General features: G+C 36.8%; 1 protein-coding gene across 1 annotated transcript in view; it reads left to right on the top strand.

The window, feature by feature from the left end:
- Positions 1 to 13,105, top strand: part of LOC104668606 (calcium-binding mitochondrial carrier protein SCaMC-1-like) — a 55,544-nt gene extending 42,439 nt beyond the window's left edge. The window contains exons 7-10 of the mRNA XM_030936378.1: positions 6,580 to 6,687; positions 9,092 to 9,259; positions 11,688 to 11,838; positions 12,927 to 13,105. Coding sequence (XP_030792238.1) covers positions 6,580 to 6,687; positions 9,092 to 9,259; positions 11,688 to 11,838; positions 12,927 to 13,105 — 606 coding nt within the window. The remainder of the gene's footprint in view (positions 1 to 6,579; positions 6,688 to 9,091; positions 9,260 to 11,687; positions 11,839 to 12,926) is intronic.
- Positions 13,106 to 13,565: the final 460 nt, after the last annotated feature.

The following is a 13,565-nucleotide window of genomic DNA, read 5'->3' as shown; positions in this document are numbered from 1 at the left end:
GACATGGTGGCTCACACCTGTAATCTCAGTGCTTTTGGAGACTGAGGCAGGAGGGTCACTTGAGGCTAAGAGTTCAAGACCATCTTGGATAACATAGTGAGACCCCCATCTCTACAAAAAGAAAAACATATAGCCCTTCCTATAGTCCTAGCTACTCAGGAAGCTGAGGCAAGAGGATCACTTGAGCCCAGGAGTTCGAGGCTGCAGTGAGCTATGATCATACCATTGCACTCCAGCCTGTATGACAGAGGAAGATGACCTTATCTCAAAAAAGAAAAAAAAAAAAAAACCCAACATATGTATATATATAAAGTGAGTCTCTTGTATGCATTCAGCCACTGTATGTTTCTTGATTGGTGAGTTTAATGCATTTACCTTTAAAGTGATTTTTAATAGGTAAACACTTACTATTGCCATCTTGTTAACTGTTTTCTGTCTGTTTTGCAGTTGTTTTCTTCTTCTCTTCCTGTCTTTCTTGGTTATTTTATGATTTTTTTGCAATGATTTGCTTTGATTCTTTTCACTTTATCTTTTGTGTATCAGAGTTTTTCTTTTGTGGTTACTTTGAGACTTGCATAAAATATTTGTAATTGTAATAATCTATTTTAAGTTGATACAACTTAACTTCAGTCATATACAAAAACTCTACACTTTATTTCCCTCTCTCATTTTGTGTAATAATCAGAGTTTGATAGTTTTTATATTGTGCATTCATTAACAACTTTTTTAATTTTTAAAAAGTTTTAATTTTTAATTTTTATTTTTGAACATTTACCTTCAGGGGCACATGTGCAGGTTTGTTACATAGGTAAATGTGTGTCCTGGGGGCTTGTTGTGCAGATTATTTCATCACCCAGGTATTAATCCTAGTGTCCATTAGTTATTTTTTCTGATTGTCTCCCTCTTCCTACCTTCTACCTTCTAATAGGCCCCAGTGTGTGTGGTTCCCCTCTATGTTTCCATGTGTTCTCATCATTTAGCTCCAACTTATAAGTGAGAACATGTAGTATTTGGTTTTCTGTTCCTGCATTAGTTTCCTAAGGATAATGTCCTCCACCTCCATCCATGTTCCTGCAAAGGACATGATCTCATTATTTTTTATGGCTACACAGTATTCCATGATGTATATGTATATATATACCATTATAAAGAAATGTATACCATTTTCTTTATCCAGTCTATCATTGATGGGGATTTAGGTTGATTCCATGTCTTTACTATTGTGAATAGTGCTGCAATGAATATATGTGTGCATGTGTCTTCATAATAGAATGATTTATATTCCCTTAGGTATATACCCAGTAATGAGATTGCTGGGTCAAATGACATTTCTGTCTTTAGGTCTTTGAGAAATCACCACGATGTCCTCCACAATGCTTGAACTAATTTACACTCCCACCAACAGTGTATAAGTGTTCCTTTTTCTACATAATCTTGCCAGCATCTGTTGTTTTTTGACTTTTTAATAATAGTCATTCTGACCGGTGTGAGATGGTATCTCATTGTGTTTTCATCATTTCTCTAATGATTAATAATGTTGAGTTTTTGTTTTTTTTTTATATGCTTGCTGGCCACATGTATATCTTCTTTTGAAACCTTTGAGACCTTTGTCAGATATGTAGTTTGCAAAAATTTTTCCCATTCTGTAGGTTGTTTACTCTGTTGATAGTTTATTTTGCTAACAAATTTGTATATTTTAACTATCATATTATACTTAATTTGTGCATCCCCATTACAATGTTATGTTCATATATATTTGTCTATATGTTTACCTTTTCCAGTGAGATTTATTGTTATACGTGTTTTTGCATTGCTGTTTGGCATATTTTCTTTTCATTTTGAGAAATTCTCTTAAGCATTTCTGTACAACAGGTATAGTGTTGACAAACTCCCTCAGTTTTTGTTTGCCTGGGAAATATTTTATCTCTTTTTCGTTTTAAAGTGTAATTTTTCCAGGTATAGTATTATTGGTTGACAGAGTTTTTCTTCTTTAGTGCTTTGACTGTATCATTTCACACTCTGCTGTTATACATCTTTTAGCGGAGAAATTAACTAATAGTTTTATAAGGGTCACTGTATATATGATGAGTCACTTTTCTTTTGCTGCTTTCAGAATTCTCTTTGTTTTTCACCTTGGAAATTTAATTTGATCATAAAGTGTCTTAATATAGTCCTCTTTGGGTTGATCCTGTTTGGGGAATCTTTGAGTTTTGTGAACCTGGATGTCCATTTCCCTTTCAAGGTTTGGCAAGTTTTCATCCGTTGTTTCTTTAAATAAACTCTCTACTTCTCTTTTATCTCTCTTCTCCTTCTGGAACTTCCATAATGCATATATTGATTTGCTTGATGGTGTCCCATAAATTCCATAGGATTTCTTTTTTCACTCTTTTTTCTTTTTTTCTCTTCTGAATAATTTCAAATGACCTGTCTTCAAGTTGACATATGTTTCTCTAGCTTGCTGAACTTCTTTAAAACAGTTACTTTGGGTTGTCAGGCAATTTGTATATCTCCATTTCTTTGGTTCCAGGTACTAGAAAATTATTATATTCTTTTGGTGATGAAAAGTTTCTGTGATGTTTTCCTGTGTTCTTTATAACTTTGTGTTTGCATTTAAACATTTGAAGGAAGAGTCACCTCTTCTAGGCTTTACAGACTGGCTTTGGTGGGGGAAAACCATCACCTGCAGGTAGGTGTGAGGGTGTGGATGACTGCAGTGTGGCAGCTCTGGTTAAAGGGGAAGTAGAGTAGCATAGACTGCAGGTATCTCTATCAGCTTAGGTCCACATCAGCAAAGACTGCAGTGGTCCCTGGTGACCAAAGTTAAAAGTCTGCAGTGACAGTGAGGACTGATTAGGTCCTCTGTGGTGAAGGCTGTTGGCATGCCCTTCTCTCCTTTTCACTCACTGGGAGAAGTTGTGGTTGACAGGATCCCTCTTTGTACTAGGGTCTGGGATACAGGGGTACTCATAGTGGTGGTGGTGGTGCCATTGTCCAGGACACATAGAGTGGCAGTGGTGCCTAGATCTGAAGTGTAGAACACACAAACTGTCTGTGTGTTATCGGAGCCTGAGGCACAAGTATGTGTGGAGCAGTGGTGGTGCTAATGTTTGGAATGCAGGCATGAGTGGAACAGTTGCAGAGCTGGGGTCTGGAGGTATGTGTGTGGAGGTGCTGGATAGTATATGGCTCTGGCCTGGACGGGGCACAGTGGCAGCACTTTCTGGTTGTGGGGCACAGAAGTGTGTACTTCAGGCAGCTGTCAGCTGAGGCCAGCACTGGCAAAGACTGTGATAGTCCTTGGTGGTGAAGGCTGCTGGGGTCTTTCTGCTCATGTTTCCTCCCACCAGAGGGCAGTTATGACCTAGGAGATCTCTCTTGGTGCAGAGCTGGGCTGGACTGAGAGCTAGGGTGGGACACAAGTAAAATGCTTCCTGTGTTTTCCTTTGTGATCAGTCTCAGTTTTGTGTTCCATTGGGTTGTTGCTGCTCCTTCATTGTACCCTGGAGCTCTCTCAAAGCTATTTTCATCAGTAGGTAGTTGTGTAAACATTGTTTTTGTGGGGGACTAATGTTGAGACCTTTTCGTCCACCATCTTGCTAAACATCCAGAAATCTATTATTTCTTATCTCTTAATCAGTATTGCTGGCCAGTCATCTTTTGCCTGGACTACTGCCATGGATTCCCAACTAGTATCTTCATATCTCCAATCCATTTTTCAGACTGCTACCAGAGTAGTCCCTTAAAAAGATAAATCTGGTTATGTCATCTCTCTACCTTAAAACCCTCCAGTGGTCACTCACTTCTCTTAATTGCAACATCTAAAATCCTTATTTTGACTAGCAAGGTGCAAAATGACTTGGCCTCTTGCCCTCTTCTTCACTTTCATTATTCTTTGCAGCCAAACTGGCTTTTTTTTTCCCACTTATTCTAGTACACCATGCTTCTTTTTATTTCAGGTCCTTCTCATATGCTGTTTCCTCTACCCAACAGGAGGGAATTACAACCAATACTATTGTTAACTGTTCTCGAAGCTATACTTGATATTTGTTATCTCATTTGGCCAGTACTTTGGCTAGTTTTTTGTTTGGTGGGTAACATGAGCTTTTATCCCTGAGGAATCTGAACTTTTAGTTGCTTTGTTCCTCTTTTTCTTTGTTATCATTACCCTGTTCACTGTTACTACTATGCAGTAAAATACCATATATATAAGTGCTCACCTGTGTATCCTTGGGCTTTACCATATCAATGAAAGGTGACCTGATTTTTACCTGCCAGCATCTAAGATCTATTTGCCTAGGGTCTTCCTCTGGCCTCTGGAGCCTGTTCTGTTTCTGGAAATGGCAGGCTAGAAATGATAAGGAATTAAGACCCCTGGGAGCAGCCTTCACTAATAAGTGGACATTAGTAGATAAATACCCTAATGCCCTTGTTCACTTGGGTAGGATAATTCTGAAGTCTATGGTCTACATTATTTCCCAGAAGTTCTTAACAAGATTAAGCCCCAGTTGCATATCATGGCAGCTTGCTTAATAACACATACTTTATCAGCTTTCACTATTCCCTTTCTCACGTCCTCAGTCCCCTACCAGTATGTTCTAGCATCACCTCCAATGCCTTGTCTCAAGGTTGTGAAGCAGGTTCATTGTGCATTGGTTACTCTTCCACTTGCATGGTTCTGGTGAGACAGAACACTCGCACAATAAGTTAAGTGAAGGAACTTTACTACTCATAGATAGGCAGCAAGGGCCGATAGTAGCCTAGAATTCATGGCAAGCCAGTCCCCCAAAGCTCAGGAAGGCCATCCAGGGTGGATGGAGTCTAGTCTACATGTATCCCATGTTACACTGCAGATGAGGGACTCTGAAAGGCACTCAGCTCTGGGTTTCATACTCAGGGGCAACTTGGCATGTGGGCTACTGCTGTAGGATATCCTGTTTTAGGATGCTTGGTGACTGAGCCCAGGCTAATCTGGCCAGTTTCCCCATCTCAGGATGTTGCATTTCCAGCACATTCTACAGTTATTCTTGAGAACTACAAGCAAGAAAGGAAAGAGCTTGGTTGTCAAGGTCATCAAAGGACTTGTCCTGCAAGAGTCTATTAGTATTATGTCTGTTATAGTGATCTGTGATCAGTGATCTTTGAGATTATTATAGCAACATCTGATTTTTGCAGATAGTCAAGTTCTTTAGTATAATCGTATTTTCTTCTGTTGGGATACAGAAGCAGGTGACTTTCAAATATGAAGTGCCATGTTTCTTGACTCTCAATCCAGCCAAGAAAGCTCCCTTAGCAGAGCTCTATTCCTCCCAATTTCTGCTTGTAAATTGGCTTTGGAGAAGGCCTTGGGGCATAAATTAGAGCAGTGCTTAAGCATTGTCTCATAGATCTTCCTTAAAGCAGCAAGGAGCAAACAACACTAATCAACATTCTGAGATTTTGCAAGGAGTTTTCCTAGAACTTCAGGCTCAAAAAGCACATAGTCTACCTTCAAAGCTATCACAGGAGGCAGTTCAGTCAAGCATTTCCGTAAAGCATCAAAAAGGCCATCACCTTCTGAGCCTGTAATATCTGTGTCCTGTCCTAACAATAAAGCAAGTGCCACATATTTTAGGTTTTAGTTATGGCAGCACCCTATATCCAGGAACAGATTTCTATACTTGTTAGGGTTTATTCTAAGCTATTGTAACAAAGAGATTCCAAAATACAGCAACTTAGATAAGATAGAGGCAAGTGGCCCAGGGTTAACAGTACAGCTCTGCCAACTTCAATACAATTGTCTTCAAAGGTTGTACCTGTCTTTGCCATTTCCCAGGTAGAGGTAAGACGAGTGTCTTTAAGGTGATGTCTCAGAATTTATATGTGCAACTTCCCCTCATAGCTCATTGACCAAAATTAGACACTTAGCCATATATATCTAGCTATATAATGAATATATATGTAATGAGTACTAGATATAGTATTCATTATAAAGAATGTGCTTACTAGAGCTATCTTGGATTCTAAATGGTTTTCCAGTTTTAATCTCCATGAAAATTGACTTTAGTTCCTGTGAAGCCCTATCTATAGGGTTAGATTTACATTTTCTTTTTTTTTCCACATGTGTTCTTGTGATATACTAGCTATTACTCAGGCTAAGGCATAAAATCCTTTTCGTAAAAATAAAAAAAAAAAAAAGTCTCTCACATTAAGTTACTATTCCTGACTATCCAGTAACCAAACAATATTGAATGCCTTGTATATGTCAAGTGTGGTGCTGAAAAGAGATAAAAGATATGATTTCTGTCTCCTTTGTGTCATTTATATGCCTCTTATGAAATAGCACATTCATAAATATGCATAAAGTGATTTAATATTGTCAACTTATTCTGCAAAAAAGGAAAAGGGAGACTAAATGAAAGGGCTTTACTTATGATCTTAGATAATCAATTGCATAAAATGAAAGGAATTCTAGGTGATGCTAATATTGGGTATCTAGTATACTTTTAAATATAATTTTATACTACTAATTAATGTTATAAATATAGAAACAATATATATCTTGTTTCACTAATATTATACATTTCAATATTTGTTATGCAGTATAAGAAATTGCTTAGTTTTGATGGTGTTCATTTAGGAATTCTTGAAAGATTTATATCTGGCTCATTGGCTGGTGTAACTGCCCAGACCTGTATTTACCCCATGGAGGTATGTATTATAAAATTCTAACTAAAGTCATACTTTTAATGCAAATTATAACTTTTTATAAATGAATCTCAGATAAGTATTTTGTACAATAAGCAGCTTTATAGGTATAGGATTAAAATCTCATATCAAGAGTGAGTTGGTGGTCAAGCACAGTAGCTCATGCCTGTAATCTCGGCACTTTGGGAGGCCAAGGTGGGAGGATCACCTGATTCAGGAGTTTGAGACCAGCCTGGGAAACATGGTGAAACCCCATCTCTACTAAAAATACAAAAATTAGCCGGGCATGGTAGTGCACGTCTGTTAAAAAAAAAAAAAAAAAAAAAAAAAAAAAAAAAGGTCAGTTAGCCTCAATAGATTTTGTTGTTGTTGTTTAGGACAAAGGTATTATTGTATATGAACCAAGAAGATAAACAATTTTGTTGATTGATTGATTGATAGAATCACATATTCATTCATTGGGTAAATTTGTATTGTATACCTACTAAGTTTAAGGTATTTTGCTAGGTGCTATGCAGGATCCAGAGAAGAGTCATACAGGGATTTTTGGCCATGTAGCTTGTAGTCTAGAAGGGGAAATAAAATATGCACATCAATAATAATAATCTAAAATAAAAATTATAAATTATAGAAAGATCAATATAAAGTGCTATGGAAATTGAGAAGGGGAGAAATTATTTCAAGCTAGGGATTTCATGAAAGACATGAATAAAGACTGGGTGTGGTGGCTCGTGCCTCTAATCCCAGCACTTTGTGAGGGTGAGGCAAGTGGACTGTGTGAGCCCAGGAGTTCGAGACCAGCCTGGGCAACATGGTGAAACCTCATCTCTACAAAAAATACAAAAATTATTTTGTGTGTATCAGGTGTGATGGAGTGTGTTTGTAGCATCAGCTACTCGGGAGGCTGAAGTAGGAGGATCACTCCTCTATCAGGAGGTGAATGTTGCAGTGAACCATGATTACACCATTGCACTCCAGCCTAGGCAACACAGCGAAAGAGACTAGAAAGATGGGAAGACCAGATGCAAGATATTGCCATCATTCAGGGAACTGATAATGAGGGTTCAAATTATGATAGTGACTAGGGGAAATTAACTCATGATAGAGCTGTCTTGAGAACTGTCAACTCGAAAAGTGGAAAGCAGGTGAAAGGAAGAGGGCGAAGTTCTATTTGGGTCCTGTGTCTGAGTGTTTAGGAGAGTTGCATCTGAGTTACATCTTGAAAACAGGTAGAGAACGGGAGGAAGTGAACCAGACTCAGGAGAGGTGATGAGTTCAGATTTACACATATTTAAATTGAGCTGTTGATGGGACCACCAAGTTATGATTTTCAGTAGGCCATTGCAAATGTGATACTGAGACTTAAGATTTCAGGTGTTGGTGTGTCACCTGAGAGAGGTGTTATTTGAGGCCAGGAGATTGCCTCTGAAAAAAGTGATGATTTTAAAAATGCTGAGAAGAAGACTTTTGAGAAGGCCTTAATTTAGGGAGTGAGAGGAGAAAACCATGCCAGTGAAGCAGACAGAAAAGATTTACTTGAGTAAGAGGAGAGTGCACTGCCCTGGAGAGGAGTTTTAAAAATGGGACTATCTAAAGTGTCTAGTTCCACAGAGAAGTCCATAAAACAAAAGGCTTCCTACTGACCACTCAGAGGCAGCCCCATCAAGATACACAGTTTTCTCAATCAAGACAAAGTTTATACTTAAAAAAAATTTAACTTTTATTTTAGATACAAAGGGTACATGTCTTGACTGTTTTAGACAGCCATTTCTCCAAGCATGTATAAAGTACCTTTAAATTAATGGAATTAAGATGACAAGGAGTGAGACTCTATCAGGAGAATTAAATTGTGTGTAGGAATATTGATCATATACAGCCTACCAGGGCCTACTATTATCCTTATAGCTTCTGGGATTTCAATTCTTTATGAGCATAGAATGAGCCCAAGTCATATAAAATTGCAGTTTATGGGCCTCACTGTTACAATAGTTACCAGAGTATGTACTTTAAGCATATGTAGAATGTTTTATTCACACTGGTTCTTTAGTTTAACGTGACCATATATGTTTTCCCTTGAAATTTGACTTTCTTTATTCTGAAGCAATAATGAATTTATTTCAGAACATGTTGCCTTTCAGCACATTAAAGGAATTTGCATGGATATATCACTCAAAGGCACCGGGATTGATTTTATTTTCCTACTTGAATAATTTTAAAATATCTCTGTACTGTATCAGTTGTTCATAAGTAAGAGCCAGTTATTGAGAAGTTACAATCATGTTTATGATTGCTTTCTTTTATGATTTCTCTGATTTATAAACATCATGAGATAATGCAAATCCCTGGATTGCTAGATAAGATGGGTGAATCTGATCAATACATCTTTATTATATTCTTTTACATTTAGGTACTAAAGACCAGACTGGCTATAGGTAAAACTGGAGAGTATTCAGGGATTATTGATTGTGGCAAGAAGCTTCTAAAACAAGAAGGTGTCAGATCCTTTTTCAAAGGTTATACTCCTAACTTGCTAGGCATTGTACCTTATGCAGGCATAGATCTTGCTGTTTATGAGGTGAGTTTATTCTCATAATATGACGTTATATGTTAGATTTGAAAATATGGCACAACAATTTTTATTGTAGAAATATGGTTATAAATGACTTTTCATTAAAACAGCTTCTGACCAAGAGAGAATTGAATGGTTTCATCTGATTTTTCATTTTATATGTTACATATCTGGTATTCCAGTAATACTTTTATTTGGTGTTTTTTTGTGAATCAGTTTTTGGTAATAATTTTAAGTTCTGATAAAACAGTGGTTCTCAATCCTGGGTGCATATCAGAATCACCTACATATGGATCTTTAAAAAATATGAATTTTTTTTTTTTTTTTTTTTGAGATGGAGTCTTGCTCTGTCACCCAGGCTGGAGTGCAGTGGCATGATCTCGGCTCACTGCAAGCTCCACCTCCCGGGTTCACACCATTCGCCTGCCTCAGCCTCCCGAGTAGCTGGGACTACAGGCGCCCGCCACCACGCCTGGCTAATTTTTTGTATTTTTAGTAGAGACGGGGTTTCACTGTGTTAGCCAGGATGGTCTCGATCTCCTGACGTTGTGATCCACCCGCCTTGGCCTCCTGAAGTGCTGGGATTACAGGCGTGAGCCACCGTGCCTGGCCAAAAAAATAGGATTCTTGGGCCATATCCTGAGATATTCTCATTTAATTATCCCGAGGAGACCGAGTGTGGTGGCTCAGGCATATAATTCCAGCACTTCGGGAGGTTGAGGGGGTTGGATCCCTTGAGTCCAGGAGTTTGAGACCAGCCTTGGTAACACAGTGAAATCCCATCTTGACCAAAAATACAAAAATTGTCCAGTCTCATAACTTGGTCTCAAAATAAATAAATAGATTTAAAAATTTTTAAAAATTATCCTGAAGAGAGGCCTAGGATTCAGGTTTTTTAACTGCCCGGAAAAATCTGTTGTATAAGTAAGATTGTGAAAGTTGAGATATCATCACACAGTTGTAAAAATGAGAATGGAGGACAGGAGTAATTGCGGCCTGAGGAAGAAAGGCAGGATGGAGATAGGACAAAAAAGCTGATAGTGTAATGCATAGGCAAGATGCCAGCTTACTCCCCTTTCAGCTGATCATTTTATTTCTATGGCCATACATCTGTTTCAGGAAGCGCATCTTAGCAGTATATATACCATTTTGTCATAAGAACCAAGTGAAGGTGTGTGATTAGAATAAATTCATTCTCAACACAAGAAGGGCAGTTCTCTAGATACAAGCCCAGTGGTATTTTTGGCAAGTGGTGTCATCATCATGTGAAAGACAGATAACTTCCTTTAGCACTTTTAAAAGTACGCTTATATTTTTGTAGGTGTTTAAAGTATTGAATATTATAGCATGCATTTATTTTCCTTTTTGTTTTCTTGCATCTATGATCCTATTACAATAAATTTGTTGCTGCTGTTTGTGTTGCGCTGTCGTCATTCTTTGATTTCTATAGTTCAGTATCTTCTGCTTTACACATTTGCCAGATGCCATTACACATTTCTCTTTGTATTGTTACATGACTGTATTAAGTGCATACTGAGTAAAAACATTTCAAAATTTATTTTTTCAAAAGCATCAAATTACACATTTTGTAGTAATCACTGCAGTGCATAATGGTAAAGTTGCTGTCCTTTAATAAATGAACAGTTCTAGAAGCACTTACTGATGTTTTAAACTCAATATTTCTTAATTTCTTCCAGTCAGTTTTATTCAAGGAAAAGAAAATAGGGACAGAGGACTCTTAAAAGTTGAGAAAATGTGATTTTGTTAACCTAGAGTGGATTGTGCAGTCTTCCTCTCTACAATATTCTGTTGATCCCTGTGAGAATCTCCAGATTTTTGTTTGAATATAATTACAAACCAAAGAACAAGCAAAGCAAACAAACAAACAAAAAAAAACACCAAAACCCAAAACAAAACACAGGGGAACTCAAACTGAGGCAGTATGAATATGTTGGTTTGAAAACATTAGTGCAACCTGTCCCTGATAAGACTACAGGGATAGAGGCCAGGTACGGTGGCTCAAGCCTGTAATCCCAGCACTTTGGGAGGCCGAGGAAGGCAGATAACAAGGTCAGAAGATACAGACCATCCTGGCTAACATGGTGAAACCCCGTCTCTACTAAAAATACAACAAATTTAGCCAGGTGTGGTGGCGGGCGCCTGTAGTCCCAGTTACTCAGGAGGCTGAGGCAGGAGAAAGGCGTGAACCCGGGAGGCAGAGCTCACAATGAGGTGAGATTGCGCCACTGCACTCCAACCTGGGGGACAGAGCAAGACTCCGTCTCAAAAAAAAAAAAAAAAAAAAAAAAAGACTACAGAGATAGCCCCCACCTTACTAAAACTTGATTCCACTTAGAGTTGCATAGTAGGAGGTTTTGTTTTCTATTGCATAGTAGTTGCACAGTAATATATTTACTACTCTCTTCTCTGCCAGGTTTTGAAGAATTATTGGCTAGAAAATTATTCAGGAAACTCTGTGAATCCTGGGATAATGATTTTGGTGGGATGTAGTACGTTGTCTAATACTTGCGGTCAGTTAGCCAGTTTCCCTGTGAACCTTATTAGAACTCACATGCAGGCTTCAGGTGAGTTTCTTTTCTTTAATGAATGAATAATAAGTTTAAAATTATGTTTTAAATGAGGATAAATTAATGACTTCAAAAACAAAACTGTAGAATTGATAAGCAAGAATCCCGAATTTATTATTTTACTGACTTTAGTCAGCTTTAGCTTTTTGTGCTTTTTAGATTTTATTTCCTCTCAAAGTATTGTTTGGAACTCTCCACATTTTCTTCAGTTGCTAATGATCTCTTTAAGGAGTTTACAATTAGAAAGTACCATGCAGAACAATAGAAAAGATTATGCTTTTTTTCAAATAAACAGTTATTCCATATGATCGTGTAATTTTACCTTAGTTCCACTATTATCATCATATTCTGCAACTGGAACTTAATACATTTATGGAATTGAACTCAATTTTTTTTCCAATTTACTTAAGGAGGAGATATTAAGAAAAGGGAGGATATCTGTATTGTTTGTCTCAGTAAAATGTTAGGAATTTAGTTTTTAAGAAAATATCTTTATCACTTTTCAAGAAGAAAAACAACCCCACACAATCCTATTGTTATCTTCTTGACTAAACTGTTTATAGTTCATGTGTTAAGTGATATTCTTTAACATTCTCTTTCTTCTTGTCTTTTTAGTTAGATTTTTGGTTTTGATTTATATTCTCCAGGTGGAATATCTCTCCATCCATCCCATTGCCCATCCTTTCCTTTCTCTATTTGTGTCAAATCCAATTCCAAATACTCCTTTGAGGTCCCTCATGAAAGACTTTCAAGTGTTGTTTAATAGAACTTTCTGTGATGATGGAAATATTTTATATTTGTGCTATTCAGTATGATAGTCACTATTCCCAAGTGAATACTTGGGATTGTTGCCAGTGCAACTGAGGCAATGAATTCTTAGTTTTATTTAATTTTAATTAATTTAAATATAAATAGCCACATGTATCCAGTGGGTACCATATTGAACAGCACAAGACATTCTACAGGTAGGGAGAGAGGTATATTCTGAAGTAATTTCAGTCTCTGTAAATTCTTATTTATCATTGGATTTTCTTAATTTATAAATATTAAATATTGAATTATGCTTTTTTCCCCCCAATTTATAGCCCTAATGGAAAAAGGAAAAACAACTTCTATGATTCGGCTCATTCAAGAAATATATACCAAAGAAGGAAAATTGGGATTTTACAGGGGTTTCACCCCAAACATCATAAAAGTGCTTCCTGCAGTAGGCATTGGCTGTGTGGCCTATGAAAAAGTGAAGTCACTTTTTGGATTAACCTAGAAGTGATATATCAAATTGTTGTCATTGCCGTAATCACTTAATTGTAAGATAATACCTGGGTTATAAAGAGATGTTATCTTGTCCTAAGAGGAAAGAAATGTCAGATAATTGTTAAAATATTTTTTCATTATTACAAAATATATAAATTAAATAATTTTTATAACATTCTTTAATAATTTAAAATCTTTAATATCCAAAGGATACTATTTACATTTTCTACTACTCTCCCTTGAATCCTAACTTAAAATTTGTTCTTGATTTGATTTGAATACACCATAGAGTAACATAAAACATTTGGTCAGTAATAGGAGTTTATCTTTGAAAACGTTTTTATATTTGAAAACTTATTTTAAAAAAGCTGAGTTTGAAAATGCTTTATACATGAAAAGAAAAATCAGTGCATTTAAAATTGATGTTATAGCAAATAATTCGGAGTCTGTGTCTTTTACTTAAGCAAAAT

The sequence above is a fragment of the Rhinopithecus roxellana genome, chromosome 8 (assembly GCF_007565055.1).
Source record: "Rhinopithecus roxellana isolate Shanxi Qingling chromosome 8, ASM756505v1, whole genome shotgun sequence".
Taxonomy (NCBI): domain Eukaryota; kingdom Metazoa; phylum Chordata; class Mammalia; order Primates; family Cercopithecidae; genus Rhinopithecus; species Rhinopithecus roxellana.
This window is presented reverse-complemented; position numbering and strand designations above follow the sequence as displayed.